This window comes from Brassica napus, chromosome A1 (genome assembly GCF_020379485.1).
Source record: "Brassica napus cultivar Da-Ae chromosome A1, Da-Ae, whole genome shotgun sequence".
NCBI lineage: Eukaryota > Viridiplantae > Streptophyta > Magnoliopsida > Brassicales > Brassicaceae > Brassica > Brassica napus.
In genome coordinates, this window is record NC_063434.1 from 5,485,538 (window position 1) to 5,500,963 (window position 15,426).

Consider the following 15,426-nt stretch of genomic DNA (forward strand, 5'->3'; position numbering starts at 1 on the left):
GGGTTAAATTGCAATTAAAAAAGTTTCGTTTCCTTCTTGGTTATTTCAAAAAGCACGAAGGGCGAAAACATTCGATTGTGCGAAAATCAGATGGACGGCGGCGGGGAAGGGAGCGGGATACGGCTGAGCAAGAGATTCGCCGGCGGGAAAGTCACCGGCACTAGCTTGGAGGTCGATTACAAGACGAAATCGGGAACGGCTTGGAGCCACTCGTTCCTAAATCAGAAGCCATGGCATCCGCTTTCTTATCCGAACCAGCGACGCAAGTGGATCGCCGAGCAGACCAACGCCCAGCACGATCGCAGAGCCGAGGAGGTGGCTCGTGAGGTAAGGGAATCGTAACATGGTCTCGAATTCGATTGTGTGATTGATTCAATTCGTGTTTTTGGTGGAATTGCAGTTTGCGCAAGAGCAGGAGTTCTTCAAGCAAGCGGCTCTCATCTCGAAGAAAGAAAGAGAGAAGGTTAGATTAGGGTTTATGTTATTCAGATCTTGTTTTGAGTACTGATTGGGTTCTAAATTTTTAGATTAGGGTTCATTTATTCTGGTGAACTGAAGCTCTGATTCGTGCTGATGACTCTTACCAATGAGAATCCAGTTGAAACATTGTTTCATCTTTTGAACTGTTTTGATCCTTAGGTAGATGTCAAAGTCTTTAGAAGCATTTGAAACTTGGTGTAAGTAGTGATTTTTTACTTTGTTTTGTGTGTTTGTGATATTTATTGCTGAGCTTGATTCGCAGATCGAAATGATGAAAGCTGTGAGTTTCATGTACATTCGCCCACCTGGCTATGACCCTGAAAGTGCCAAAGCAGCAGAATGCGCGGATGAGAAACACCAGGGTCAGGGTTCGTCGAGTCAGGATCCAATGGCTGACGACAATGTTGGTTCTATGTATGTTGATTGAAACAGATATTAAAGAGATGTTTTTTCTGTATGTTAAGTAATAACGAGAACTCTTTTCTTTTGCAGGCCAGCAGAGCCAGTAGCTGGGAGTGACCATGCAGGTCAGGAAAGGAAGAAACCACGACCCAAAGATGTGTTTGGGCGTGCTCTTCCTACTGAAGAAGAGTTTGAGGTCCTTAAAAATGCACCAAGGTACTTGTTGCCATATCTTTTTTACTCTCTCAAATGTGTTAGTAGCCTAGTGTTCGAGTGTTGCCAATATGACATGTAAGTGGACATTGCCTCAACACATACTATGATCGAAATTGTGCAGGCTGGAGACTGGTGTTGCTGGGAGAGCAAAGCCATTTGCAGTTGAATTGCGTAATGTCAAATGTCTGAGGTGTGGAAACTTTGGGCACCAAAGTGGTGATCGTGAATGTCCGTTAAAGGATACAGTGATGCCAAATGAAGAACAACGATTGAAAAGAGATGATCCGTTGACTACTATCATTGCACATACAGATCCTGGCGAGGTTGGTCTTTGTTTCCCCTTACATTCTCATTATTCAAAATCTTCTAAGACTTAGTTTTAAGAAACAAAACTTTGTATCATTAACTGAAAATGCTCTCTAAATTTCTGCAGCCACTGAAGTGGGAGTTGAAACAAAAGCCGGGCTTGAGTCCTCCTCGTGGTGGCTTTGATCCCGAAGATCCAAATCAACAAATTGTCGCTGAAGATATATTTGATGAATATGGAGGTGAATTTCTTGATTCCCTGTAAAGTCTCATCTCATCATTAGATTGTAGTATATACAAATTTTCTCAATTCGTTATGACATCACAGGGTTCCTTGAGGGCAGCCTTCCATTAGAACTACTGAGGAGTATATCGTCTGATAAGAAAAAGAAGTCCAAGAAGAACAAAAACAACAAGAAGCATTCATCTCGGACTGTTGAGGAAACTGATGAATCTTCCACAGGCTCAGAAGATAGTAGAGAGAAGAGAAGACATAAGAAGAAGCGCAAGGAAGTTAAGCAGAAGAGTAAGAAGCAATATGATTCTGACTCACTCTCCTCTGAAGATTCAGACTCTGATAGGTACCGATCGAGTAAGAGAAGGCACAACAAGCATTTAGATTCATCTGAGACATTAAAATCTGAGGTTCACGACCAAGGAAACAGCCACAGAGAAAATCACCCCGAGGACGAGAGGCACCAGAAACGGAAAAAGATGGTGGATATACCTTATGCGTCATCAGATGATTCGGATTATTATAGAAACCGCAGTAGTAGGAAGAAGAGATCAGAAGATGATTACAAAAGCCATCAAAGGGAGAGGAAGCAAGTGCGTAATAACGATCGTGTTTCTGAGAAAAGTCAGAGGCATGACAATTTGGACTCTGGAAAGCTTCATAGAGCTGAGAAGAAGCAGAGATATGATGAGAGAAGACACGGATATATCGATGAGAAGCGTCAAAGATCCGATAAGAAACCGAGATATGATGATCATGATTCCGGAAGACATGACAGGAGTGTGAAGGGCAAAGAAAAGCATGTGTATGATGCATCTGATGATCCTGGAGAGTTTCCTGATAGATACAGAAGCACGAAGAAAGCGGAATCTGGTTCGGTTAGTAGAAAGAAGAAGCAGAAGCACGAGGTGTCATCGGAAGAAGAAGAGACTGCCAAGCATCGATACAAGCACTAAGCAAAGGAGAAACTGAGTAAAGTCTGTTGTCACTTGAATACGACTATACGAGAGTTCTGGTTCCAGTCTGAATGAGATTGTGAAATATGTATGTTGGTTTTATCTTTGTTTGATGTGCTTTTAATCTTTGTTTGATGTGCTTTTAATCTTTATAGAGCTTAAACAATCTCATGAACTTTGCTGGGTTTAGAACTATAGATTCCTGATCAGAAGGTTGTTGGTTCCTGTATTCACATAAGACAACCAGAAACATCTCACTGGGAGGTGGCGGTCTCAAGGAGGACCATGCAGAAGCAGATAGATACAATAGACACTGTTATAGAGTTAATGTCAGATGTTGAGGATCAGCGAGGCGGAGCGCCGCAAAAGTGAAAAGACAATTGACAGTACAAAATGGTAGTCAAGGGCGAGCATTGTAGGTTTGACAAGAAAATTTTGTTGCTGAACATGACTTTTCATTACACTTGTTTCAGTTTGCAAAGTGCAGCGAGAGAGTTGGTTGAAAGAAGTCGAATGAAATTTGGTGCAAGCAAAGCTGTACTTTCTCTTCCTCATATTAGTGTAAGAAGATCAAGGAGAAAGTTATATCTGAAAGAAAAGTTTTTATTGACTTCAGGCTCAGCATGCGTGCCTTGTATAACTTAATGGATACCCAGAGGCCCATACTACATTCATGTAGACCCCATTAATGATGAACCCACCACCATCCATGTTTGTGTTTAGTAAGATTCCACCATTTTTATGACATATTTTGTTCTAACCTGACGTGATGGGGAATCTAGTTATCTGTATTTGTTTGTTTAAATAGTCAACAAGAAGATATAAAGTAAAAGATAATTATTATGATTTGTGGAGGACCAGGTTCTTTTGTCATTTTTATTCACCACCATTGTTTTTTGGCGTTTGTCAAATTAAAGGATAAAACCCTTTTCTGCATTAGATAAATTATTACAGGAAAATATATTTTAGTTAATCATATTCGTGGAACTCCGTGTTCATTGCGCGTTCCCACGACGTAGATATTTTATTTATCACACTTCACCTTTTAGTTCCACATATTCTCATTTTAACCCGCTTACTTTTATAAGTTTCTTAAACTTCCAAGTAGGCTCACAAATAAATAACCAAAAAGATCTATAATATTTCCCTACGCATCATTACACTCATATGTTATATAACATCACAATGATTAAATTATCTTATGGTGTTTATTTTCGGTTTTAAGTATTTATTTTAGACTCTAAGACTCGATTAAAAATTATGAAGACTAAAGTGATGGATTTATTATTACAGTACAAATACGAGGACTAATAAAAAAGTAAAATATAGAAATAAACTTATTCAAAAATGGTAACGCGTTAAGTAATCAATGATGCAGACGCAGCACGCCTATCCATATATATAAGCCCATAAAAGCTCTGTTCTTCTGTTTATATTCGTTCTGAAACAATCTTCGAAGTTCGTATCGGTAAATATTTCTCAGTTATTTCAGACCTTTTTTTGTATGTGTTCGGTTGTATTCATGAATGATGTTATCTCATTTTGATTGTTGTGATCTATCAAATCTTTGACAATGATGTATATGTCAAACTCTTGTAGGTTTTGATTTAGTAAAAACAATGGGAGGTGGTAAAGACAAGCAGCATGATGAACAAGACAAAGGGTTTCATGGTTTTCCAGGAGGTGGACATCATTACCCACCCGCTCCTGGAGGTTACCCACCCGCTGGATACCCGCCACAACAAGGGTACCCTCCAGCTGGAGGCTACCCACCTGCAGGTTACCCACCTGGTGCATACCCTCCTGGTGCACCGGGAGGTTATCCTCCTGCCCCCGGAGGTTATCCTCCTGCAGGCTATCCTGCTCCTCACCATGCAGGTAGAGACTCTTCTTTGTAGTTTATTACATCAACAAGCTGCTAAATAGAAATGTTTGAAGAATCATAGGACAATAGTTTCTATCTAATATGGTGATGTTTTCTATGCTAAAGCTAAGACTGCTCTTGTTGTTTTGTTGGATTATCAACCTTTTATGTTTGAATGGTAATAGGAACTGTAGTTTTGTAAAATTTGCTGTTTCTTTTTTATTGCAAAAGCTTAAAACATTGTCTTTGTAGTTTGTGTTTCAACCTGCTAGATAATGTTTTTAGTTTGAATTATAGTTTAAAGAACATTAATATAACTTTGCTAGTTTTGTTTATGCAAATGTTATGGACCGATGAGGTTACGATCTTTTGGTTATGTTTCAATTGGTACAAACTTGTGCAAATTATTGAACCTTTTGACTTTTTTTTTTTAATGTGGTTTCAGAGTCCCGGTCTGAAAGACAGTGATGTTTTTAATCTTAAGTTGCTTACTTTTTATCGATTGTGATGTTCTTCTACTATGGAGGTTCTCCATGTTAATGCCTTTTTGTGTTTCTTCAGGACATTCTAGTGGTGGAATTGGAGGTATGATCGCTGGTGCAGCGGGTGCAGCCGCAGCAGCCTATGGAGCTCACCACATGTCTCATGGAGCACACAACCCTTACGGTCATGCAGGGCACGCAGGGTATGGCCACGTTGGTCACGGTGGATATGGTCATGGTAAGTTCAAGCACGGAAAGCATGGAGGCAAATTCAAGCACGGAGGCAAGTTTAAGCATGGAAAGCATGGGAAACACGGTATGTTTGGAGGAGGCAAATTCAAGAAGTGGAAGTAATCTCAAAAAATAACCTTTGATTTTCTCCTCCAGTAGTCTCATTACATGGCCGATGTTTCTAATAATTCCCCTCTCAAAATTATTACATTTTAACTTTATGTCGGTTTAGAGATTGCTGGTTCAGAGGAAAATAATTGGAGAGTGATAGTATAATGTAAAACCTTATGGCATTTGTAGAAGAGGTTTCTTCAATCTCTCAATAGCAGATGCTTTGAAACTTATCTATGATTTGGTTTTGTAATTGACAGCTTGTGTTTGTTTTGGTACTTCCTTTTTCAATTTTAAATCTCTTGTTTGATGACTTGATGTTGGTTAAATTCTCAAGATACATATGCTTGTTGTAGATGCTGATATTGTATTCATGTCTTACGATGAGATTCCCAATAAGTTTAAATGTATAACATTTGAGGAAACTGGTGCAGATGATGAGATTCACAATTAAGTTACCAATCACTATAGTGCACATGACAATTCACAGTTAACCTCAGCCTTCTTCCCACTCAACACCGTCGTCTTCTTCTTCTTCTTCTTCTTCTTCAACACCTGCTCCATTTGCTGCAAAATTAAGTACATTAAAAGTTACCAAGCTAAGCATCACATAATCTTTGCATATATCAGGATTACATAAACTCTCTCTCTTTAAAATTATGACCCATTAGTATAAGTTTAAACTAAGCATGTCTTAACAAGTATCTTCTGCATATTCAAAGCATGTGTGATCAGATTCAAACGCTCTGGTTCTGTTTTATCTTTGAAGACACTAAACGAGGTTCCTTCTAACTAATGTTATGTGTTGTTTCATATGATCAACTAACTAGTTAGCGAAATGGAAATAAAGTAAAAGTAAACTCAAACTGACCTGACACATGAGCCCCTTCTTCACATTCAGCATCTTCTTCATCTTCACGTTTGGACTTCATACCAACCTGACGATCTGAGCATGTAGTAGCCGATTGAATGTCAGGGGTAGATTCTTGCTGGTTCATTTTTTGAGCTGCCTCTAGCTGCTGCAGTAGAGCGGCATAGTAAGTTTCCTGAAACTAAAATGTATCAAGATTCTCCGAATACAACTCGCAAGATGCTACTATAGGGATCTAAACAAATAAAAAAAGCTCGCAAAAGGTACCTTCAAATAGGTATCATTGTCATTTCCCATGGCTGATGGTTTATAGTCATCAGAAAGTAATACTTCTCCTTCTGAGACACCACCAACCTTTTCTTCCTGACTCATCTCTCCTCTTTGTTCCTTGGTCAGATTCATTCCTTGCCTAATCATCCATTGAGGCATCGGTTTGCTACTAGGAACTCCATCTTCTTTTCCGTCACGAAGGTTAACCTCAACCTAACCATATGTAAGATTCAAGAAATCAAGTAACCACACTGAACAAGGATAAAAAAATAAAAAAAAACAAAAAAAAAACTTGACAGCCACAACATATATTTTCTTGTATATGTGAAAAAGTCAAAATAAAATTTCTACTAAAATAGATAGCAAATGAAGAAATACAGAACCTCCAACTTCTATATGCATTGAGAAGTGTAACAATGATTATCACCTTTGTCTCACCGAGATATAGCATCGGTGTTGAACCATTCACACCCTGTGACCCAAAAGGATCATTATTATTAAAAACACCATTTTCACGAGCATCCATAGCTGCACGAGCCTCCCATTCCGGAAAACTTTCATAGACGGGAAACGGAATGTCATTTACTCTATTAATTTGATCCATCAAAGCCTGCATTTTAAATTTCAGCTGTGTCAACGCACAAACCACTATTTATGGAACGTTATGCAAATCAATTTCTTGTTTATACGCAGACCTCCGCAAACTGGAGTCTTTGCCGCTGACGTCTCTTTGCATTGTCACCTCCATCTACAACTTCTTTGGAAGATAGATTATTACATTCCACAACAAGTACACCATTGCATCTCTCACAATGAAAAGCATCGTCTTCCATAGAAATTAATCTCAGGGCATCTAGTGCACTATATCTATATAACAGAAATGAGAATCTATTTCAGGTTCAGTGACATCATAAATATAAATATTTTTTATAAAGTAAAAAAGAGTAGTGGAGTTTTACTTTCTGTTGCAGTTAGGACATCCATACTTCTGAAGAGTGTACTTATCTTCTAATTCATCTTTGAGTTTCCTTTTAATCTTTTGCAGACGCAAACGAGCAGTATCATACATCTGTAGGAGAGAAGAAAGTGCTATATGGTTAGTTTAATTTTAAAATATAAAAGGCAAAATAGAAAACTGAAAACAAAATAAAGTAGTAAGGATATGAAGCATTACATGTTGATAATCAAGACAGCAATATGATTGCGTGTGGAGCTTAACATTGTCCACTTCACGGCCATGAGCTGTGGCAGCAACTGCAACATTATATATCTTCGCACGCTTTGCAGTCTATTGAAAAGATTGAGAATCATTAAAACAGCAGTATAAACAAAGTGTAACTCATGTTCTTCAATTATGTTTATACTTTACATGTGTATGACAATATGCTATTTATTATTTAATTATAAGAGTTGCTGAGTTATTGGCTTAGCAAGAACAGAACTGTTGCAATAAAGTGATAAACATCTCCACCAATCTGAAAGGGAGCATATATAGTTTCTGTATATACCTCTTTCCTTTGGTAACGTGTGACCAAATGTTCTTCTTCAAAATGTCTTAATATTTTTCGGACTTGCTTGGAGTTCTTCTTCAAGTCACTTGCCAAGTCTTCTTCTCTAACCCATTGCCGCCTAGCAGGACATAGAACAAAAGAAATACCATAAATGAAAAGACCATTGTGACAATTTAATTTCACATAATAGACTTTATGGCCATAAAGATAGAACGTAAAGAGATGGCATACAAACCTCATAAGAGCATCCAACACCATAACGATATTCCCTCTGCTGTCACCTTTTGCAGATTTCTTCTGATTATCGCTTAACGTAGTAAGATTATTATCATCATAGAGAGTCCTTGCTAAAAGCCTCATTAGCCTGAAAATTTAATGCAAACCAAAATAGGGAATGCAATAAAAAAATTGATAAAAAGGTCCTGCTTGAACACTTATATATGAAACGAATAGTGTTCATGGAATAGAGAGAGAGAGAGTTAGTTACCTGATAAAAGGCTTGGGCACAACGGTGGCTTTCTGAACGGGGACTGATATTTCCATCGGGTTTAGCAAACCAGATACTCTTACAAATAAGAGCCGAGAGGAACTAGTATTAGTTTGTGTGTTGATACAAACTTGGAAGCAAAAGATTACTTTACCGCAACGAGAGCAATCTCAAAAACAGGGCAAGAGCTGTGGGACTTAAGGAAAACCAGGAGCTAGGTAGTAAAAGGACACAAAAAATGTACGTTTTGGTGATTCAGGGGATAAAGAATCCTCAGCTATAGAGCAAACAGATGGAGATGAAAACATGTTAGAAACTTGTACATCAAGGCTATGGGACAGGGACAGGGACAGCAGCTGGTAGAATGTTATAAGAAACTATGCTAAGGCTACCGACCGTGCAATCACCACACATGAACCAAAAAAATACGACCTCAGATGACAAGACTTGACTCCCAAATCCAAACTAGCAGGAAAAATAAATATTCAACAAAATCAAAGTAATCATCAGGCAGTACGGAAAGGAATCCAAAGGATCAGAGACAACGCAAGATTATTAGAGAAATAGGGACTTTTGTAATGACACCTAACGCAAAATTGATTAAGGCAGGTGAGGCAGTACGTAGAAGGTGATAGACAATATGTGATCAGTTTGGTTTCTGACTCTTCGAGGGTTTTCAAAACCAATCTCTGCGTCAACAAGTTAGGGTTATTTTTTTTACCTTTTTTGGTCACTAAACCGATCTAACTGCTAATTGGGCTTAATTTACTCAAACCCATTCTCAACTTCTCCACTAAATTAATTGACATTATATTCACCACCGAGATCAGGGAGGTTTGTAATCTATTGATAAACAAACCCTAGGAGTCGAAACTCAGTGGAATCTATAGATATTGAGAAACCGTAAGTCTTGAGGATTCTTCCACGATCGGTCGATTAATGTTTCTCTAGAATGTTTATGTCCATGCTTTATGTACTCTGGATCATCAAAAATTTCAGCATTCAGAATCATGATTAAATATACATATTGAACGGCTCTCGGTTACGTTTTTTTCTTCTATGTACACTTGTCAGATGTCTCTAAAAGAGCAGTTAGATAACTTCAAGAAGCAGCAAGTCAAATGCCAAACTACTCTTTCAAACATTGCTTCTTCAAGAGCTGGTGGTCCTTCTTCCTCTTCTTCTTTGAGGCGGCCCGTTCCTGCCGCGGCTTTAAGTCACAACAAACCTAGTGCTCCACTCAAGTTTTCTAGCGATACAGAGCGACTTCAGCTCATTAACAACGTCAGAAAAGCTCCTGTTGGTGCTCAAATCAAGCGTGTCATTAGTCTTCTCTTTGAGGTTTGTTGTGTTCTTCTTCTTCTTCATATATATGATTCCTATTAAAGTTTGATTTTGACTTCTTTTGTTTGCTTTTGTAGACAAGGCAAGCCTTTACGCCAGAGCAAATAAATGAAAGGTGTTTCGTTGACATGCATGCCAATAAGGCTGTTTTTGATAGTATGAGAAAAAACCCCAAAGCTCATTACGACGGAAGAAGATTCTCTTACAAGGTTTGTTTCTTCTCATTTAAGGTTTTTATCATTGTGTTAACCTGAAACTCTGCTCTCTTGTCGTCACAGGCTGAGCACAATGTTAACAACAAGAGCGAGCTTCTTTCTTTAATAAATAAATATCCTGATGGTATTGCGGCAAATGATCTCAAAGACGCTTACCCTAACGTCATGGAGGATTTACAGGTACCAACGACACACATCACACATGTAATAACTTGGTTCTTGAAACTAACAAGATTGTCTTGTGTTATTGTAGGCACTGAAAGCTTCGGATGACATCTGGTTGCTATCAAACTCACAAGAGGACATTGCGTACCCAAATGATTTCAAGTGCGAGATTACGGTTGACGACGACTTTAAAGCTTTGTTCCGCGAGACAGAGGTTCCTAGCGACTTCTTGGACGTGGAGAAGGAGTTAAAGAAGTACGGTTTGAAACCGGTGACAGACACTGCAGCGAGGAGAGCTGCTGAGCAGAAGTACGGGATACCAATTAATCAGCCGAAGCATAAGAAGAAGAGGAAACAAGAGATCACCAAGAGAACAAAACTCACTAATGCTCATCTTCCTGAGCTTTTCCAGAGCCTTAACGCCAGCACTTCCCGGAACTGAAACTCATTAATGGATGTATGATTATGTGATTAAATATTAAAAACTGGTCCCTGACTTTTTTATTACTCAAGAAATATGTTACAGTGGAGGAGAACAAACTAATTGTATATGTTATGAACTTAAGAGTTTACAATAGAGAAGCCATTATCTCCTTACTTCAAGAAAGGACATACATCCACACTGCTGTGATTTTGCTGACTCTACACACACTTTAACAACTACACCTTTAAACCTTACCTCACTAAGAGCACCCGCAACGCTAGGTTGGTAGGAGTTCTTGGCAATGTTTTTTAGGAGAAAAAATATTATAATATTCGTTTTTAGGTTTCTGTGCCCCATAAACCTCTTGCATAAGGATTGATTCATGCGTAAGTTCGTAACTGTTTGCGGGTCCCACTATGCGTGCCGGCCCGCGATTGGACAACTTTTTTTTTTTTAATTCGGACGAAAAAACATAAAATATTCTAAAAGTTATTTCTTGGTTATCGAGCCGTCGGTTCAGAGTTGCGGGTGCTCTAACAACTCTACCTAGCTATAGACTTATATCAACAGTTCACTCATTTTGTTGGTTTAACTAAACTAATACTTCTTAACTTTATTCTTTGTGACCAGTGTCACAACTCAACTCCTCTTTAGCCTCTCTGTTGGTTCTTACTTCTTCCCATCATTGACTTGCACTTCAAACTTTCTTCATTTTCTTTTGTTCATTTGTTTATGTTCCTTCTTCTCACTTGATTCCTCTTTTCCTTTGTAGGTTTTAACCAAAGGTTCAATTCCAACACACACTTTCTAGAAATTCACCATCTCTGGAATCAAACACTCAAATAACATGATTTTTTGTTTGAGCAATCCTACAACTTGCATTTTGTTTCATATAAAGTGTAGACCCATAAAAAACATATACTTCTATGTATCCATTTTGCAATGTTGGGCCCATAATTAGACAAGACCAAGCCCAATATAAACCGAACAGGGTCAAACATGTCGGAAGCAGATAATTTCTGAAAACCCTACCTCAAGCTCTCTCTTTTTTTTTTGTCTGTCAATTAGACAAAAAGTGAAACTCTCTCAAGTGCGTGTGCTCTCCGCTGGTTCCTTAAAAAGCAATCGGCACACGCTTCTCCACTCCGATCTTCCTCATCTCTCAATCAATCTCAGGTTCTAATCAAATCCCCCCCCCCTTTTATCGTCGTTTTGAAATTTTGATTTCATCTTCACATGATTATATCGAAAGTTTGCAGTTATGTCTATCGAAAGTTTTTGGATTTATTCTTCTCCATCACTAATCCTTGGGAAAGTGTCAACCTTTGTAATTATCTTCATCGTTTTACTCAAAGTATTGATTTTGCGTTTGTTTTTTCGGAGTAGTGAGTAATGAATCCATCGTTCTTAGCTCTGATTGTGAGTTGTTTCCTTTGAATATTGTTTGTGCTGCTTGTGCCTAAGCGGATACTCCCTACTAGTTTGTTCTGCTATCGGCTTGTGTTGTTAGACATATTGATTCTCTGTCAGGCAGAGTTAATCTATTGATTTTATTTGTTTTTGTTTTTTAGATCGTTGAGAGATGGCAGATCGATTGACACGTATTGCTATCGTGAGCGCAGACCGTTGCAAGCCAAAGAAATGTCGCCAAGAGTGTAAGAAGAGCTGTCCTGTGGTCAAGACAGGTTCTTTCTCTTATTCCAATTTTGAATTTGTGTTCTTACATTTGAATTTCCTGATGCTCTACTGTGATTGATTGGTTATGTCATTTACTCATTGCATAAGTTTGTAACTTTATACTACTCATTTACTCATTCTACCACTTTTACGTTAACTTATGTGTTGTTCTTAGGAAAACTTTGTATTGAGGTCACTGTTGGTTCCAAGGTTGCTTTTATCTCAGAGGAGTTGTGCATCGGTTGCGGTATCTGTGTGAAGGTATGTCTTCATATACCTCTTTACATGTAGCCAAAACTGGGACACTGAACACCTTCTGCTCTTGTTACAATTGCAGAAATGCCCATTTGAAGCTATCCAGATCATCAATCTTCCCCGAGACTTGGAGAAAGATACGACCCATCGTTATGGGCCAAACACTTTCAAGCTGCACAGGTTCGTTTTATCTAATATTTTCCTTTTGATTAATCTATCTCTTTTCTAGTTTTTAAGACAAATAGAATCTCTGTCTTTACTTCCAGGCTCCCTGTTCCAAGGCCAGGGCAGGTCTTAGGGTTGGTTGGGACTAATGGTATTGGAAAATCAACTGCTCTGAAGATTTTGGCTGGAAAGCTCAAACCAAACTTGGGCCGGTTCACTGTAATAACCTTCTCTTATGTTTAAGCTACGTCTCTTGACGATTTTGATTTATAATTATTATTCCTTCTTGTGCAGAATCCTCCAGACTGGCAAGAGATCTTGACTCACTTCCGTGGGTCAGAACTTCAAAACTACTTCACCCGTATTCTGGAAGATAATCTCAAGGTATAATGTAACTTTGACCCTAAAATTTTGTTTCTAGAGGGTGCCTTAATGACACAAGTTGTGTTATCTTGTCCTGACAGGCCATCATTAAGCCACAATATGTTGACCACATCCCGAAAGCTGTTCGAGGCAATGTTGGAGAGGTCCTAGACCAGAAGGACGAGAGAAACATGAAGGCGGAGCTGTGTGCTGATCTGGAGCTGAACCAGGTCATTGATCGTGACGTTGTGAATCTATCTGGTGGTGAGCTCCAGAGGTTTGCTATCGCTGTTGTTGCCATACAAAACGCTGAGATCTACATGTTTGATGAGCCTTCTAGTTACCTTGATGTTAAGCAAAGACTCAAAGCTGCTCAAGTTGTTCGTTCCCTCCTCAGGCCTAATAGGTTTGATATATTTTCATCTTCTGATTATTTTATTTAAGATAAGTCACTTACAGTGTTTTTTTCTTTCTGTTTTCCAGCTACGTCATTGTGGTGGAGCATGATCTCAGTGTTCTTGACTACTTGTCGGATTTCATTTGCTGTCTGTATGGGAAACCAGGAGCCTATGGTGTGGTGACTCTCCCTTTCTCTGTCAGAGAAGGAATCAACATTTTCTTGGCTGGCTTTGTCCCCACTGAGAATTTACGTTTTAGAGATGAATCACTTACCTTCAAGGTAACTTTCTTTTTTGTTGGTGCAGCAGTTCACAAAGATAATCAGTGTTGTGTGTTTATGATGGTTCTTCTTTTGTTCTGAAGGTTTCTGAGACTCCACAAGAAAGTGCTGAGGAGATACAGTCGTACGCTAGGTACAAGTACCCAACCATGACCAAAACGCAAGGAAACTTCAGGTTGAAAGTCTCCGAAGGTGAATTCACCGACTCTCAGATTATTGTAATGCTTGGGGAGAATGGTACAGGGAAGACAACGTTCATCCGGATGCTGGTACTCTCTTCCTCCATTATATCCTCTCTCTTGGTTAAGTGCTGGACTCCTAAACGTGTTAAGTGCAGGCGGGTTTGTTGAAACCTGACGAGACGGAAGGATCAGACATAGAGATTCCAGAGTTCAATGTTTCTTACAAGCCGCAAAAGATCAGTCCCAAGTTTGAGAACTCAGTTAGACACTTGCTGCATCAGAAGATTCGGGATTCTTACATGCACCCTCAGTTTGTGTCAGACGTGATGAAGCCGCTGCAGATTGAGCAGCTGATGGATCAACAAGTTGTTAATCTCTCAGGAGGAGAGTTGCAAAGAGTTGCATTAGCCCTGTGCCTCGGAAAGGTGAAGTATTTTGTGTTAGAAACGTAGCTTTTCTTTTGTCTCGGTGATCTCATGCATACACAAACTTTTGTGAATCTACTTGCAGCCTGCGGACATATACCTGATTGATGAGCCAAGTGCGTATCTCGATTCAGAGCAGCGTATTGTGGCTTCTAAAGTCATCAAGCGGTTCATTCTCCATGCGAAGAAAACCGCATTTGTAGTTGAGCATGACTTTATAATGGCGACCTATCTGGCAGACCGAGTCATCGTCTATGAAGGACAACCATCCATTGATTGTACTGCAAATTGTCCTCAGTCACTGCTCACTGGGATGAATCTCTTCTTATCCGTGAGTGTCTTATTACTAACTGTAGGGGCAAGAAAAAAAGGGACCTAATGATTTATATTTACCCTGCAGCATCTGAACATCACCTTCAGAAGGGATCCCACCAACTTCAGACCAAGGATCAACAAATTAGAGTCGACTAAAGACAGGGAGCAAAAGTCTGCTGGCTCATACTACTACTTGGATGATTAAGACAACTACCATGAGGTTCTTAATCTCTAAATCCCAATTCTTGTTTTTTGTCGCTCACACAGCATTTTATGGAGAGCGAATACCTGAAATGTTTGTTCTCTCTTTGTTTCCTTTATGGGTTCATCACAGAGCATATGGCATGATGTGGACAAAACATTGTGCGAGTTACATGAAGGTCTTTGCTGTGAGGAAGTTGATCTAAGTGAGCTCGAGTATTTTGCGCTACCATCTGTTTTTCGGAGTTCTTTAGGAGATGTTACTCTTCAAAGCTTTTGTTCATCAGTTTTGAGCAAATAATAAGAGTTTCTGAATCTTTTTTAACCTTTGTTTCTTTTGGCTTTTGTATTTTCTGAGTTGATAATTTACTGTTGTGGTGTTGGTATTTGGATTTCATAAGGAATGAACTGCTTCTGTTTTTGCTTCTCACATAGCCTCTATTGGGAAACTTTTTTTCAACATGGTTCCCGCAGCAGCAGTGTACCCATGAGCTTTTGGGATTATAACCACCCCGTAGAAAGTTTCACCTAAAGAAAGATCTTCAAGATGAGCACAAGCTTGTTGTGTTTTAACGAGTCCATGTCCAACTATTT

At 39.0% G+C, this 15,426-nt stretch overlaps 5 protein-coding genes across 7 annotated transcripts; 4 read left to right on the forward strand and 1 right to left on the reverse strand.

Moving 5' to 3' along the window:
- Positions 1–22: 22 nt before the first annotated feature.
- LOC106433582 (uncharacterized zinc finger CCHC domain-containing protein At4g19190-like) lies at positions 23–2,804 on the forward strand. Its single transcript, XM_013874443.3, has 7 exons — positions 23–327; positions 401–463; positions 743–894; positions 973–1,098; positions 1,220–1,421; positions 1,532–1,646; positions 1,733–2,804. The coding sequence occupies exons 1-7, from the start codon at positions 91–93 to the stop codon at positions 2,593–2,595; spliced, it is 1,758 nt and encodes a 585-aa protein (XP_013729897.2). The 5' UTR covers positions 23–90; the 3' UTR covers positions 2,596–2,804.
- A 1,098-nt stretch (positions 2,805–3,902) lies between these two features.
- On the forward strand, positions 3,903–5,596 carry LOC106433766 (glycine-rich protein A3). 2 transcript variants are annotated; one of them, XM_013874629.3, is made up of 3 exons: positions 3,903–4,063; positions 4,195–4,473; positions 5,021–5,596. In XM_013874629.3, the coding sequence occupies exons 2-3, from the start codon at positions 4,215–4,217 to the stop codon at positions 5,293–5,295; spliced, it is 534 nt and encodes a 177-aa protein (XP_013730083.1). In that variant the 5' UTR covers positions 3,903–4,063; positions 4,195–4,214; the 3' UTR covers positions 5,296–5,596. The 2 variants fall into 2 exon arrangements, with proteins under 2 accessions (XP_013730083.1, XP_013730151.1); XM_013874697.2 differs by having other exon boundaries at positions 4,039–4,097.
- An 83-nt stretch (positions 5,597–5,679) lies between these two features.
- Positions 5,680–8,541, reverse strand: LOC106433673 (transcription initiation factor IIE subunit alpha). Of its 2 annotated transcripts, XM_048782674.1 has the most exons (10): positions 8,423–8,541; positions 8,171–8,299; positions 7,933–8,053; positions 7,599–7,712; positions 7,384–7,493; positions 7,120–7,291; positions 6,852–7,034; positions 6,422–6,637; positions 6,155–6,329; positions 5,680–5,850 (listed from the first exon to the last, which is right to left on the reverse strand). In XM_048782674.1, the coding sequence occupies exons 1-10, from the start codon at positions 8,476–8,478 to the stop codon at positions 5,780–5,782; spliced, it is 1,347 nt and encodes a 448-aa protein (XP_048638631.1). In that variant the 5' UTR covers positions 8,479–8,541; the 3' UTR covers positions 5,680–5,779. The 2 variants fall into 2 exon arrangements, with proteins under 2 accessions (XP_048638631.1, XP_048638629.1); XM_048782672.1 differs by having other exon boundaries at positions 7,933–8,299.
- Positions 8,542–9,450: 909 nt separating this feature from the next.
- LOC106373327 (general transcription factor IIE subunit 2-like) lies at positions 9,451–10,857 on the forward strand. Its single transcript, XM_013813516.3, has 4 exons — positions 9,451–9,763; positions 9,844–9,975; positions 10,045–10,161; positions 10,235–10,857. The coding sequence occupies exons 1-4, from the start codon at positions 9,482–9,484 to the stop codon at positions 10,586–10,588; spliced, it is 885 nt and encodes a 294-aa protein (XP_013668970.3). The 5' UTR covers positions 9,451–9,481; the 3' UTR covers positions 10,589–10,857.
- Positions 10,858–11,562: 705 nt separating this feature from the next.
- LOC106433972 (ABC transporter E family member 2-like) lies at positions 11,563–15,262 on the forward strand. The gene is made up of 13 exons (XM_048734770.1): positions 11,563–11,746; positions 12,142–12,255; positions 12,423–12,508; positions 12,585–12,682; positions 12,769–12,886; positions 12,962–13,051; positions 13,132–13,436; positions 13,514–13,709; positions 13,793–13,978; positions 14,047–14,316; positions 14,402–14,647; positions 14,717–14,851; positions 14,966–15,262. The coding sequence occupies exons 2-12, from the start codon at positions 12,153–12,155 to the stop codon at positions 14,834–14,836; spliced, it is 1,818 nt and encodes a 605-aa protein (XP_048590727.1). The 5' UTR covers positions 11,563–11,746; positions 12,142–12,152; the 3' UTR covers positions 14,837–14,851; positions 14,966–15,262.
- Positions 15,263–15,426: the final 164 nt, after the last annotated feature.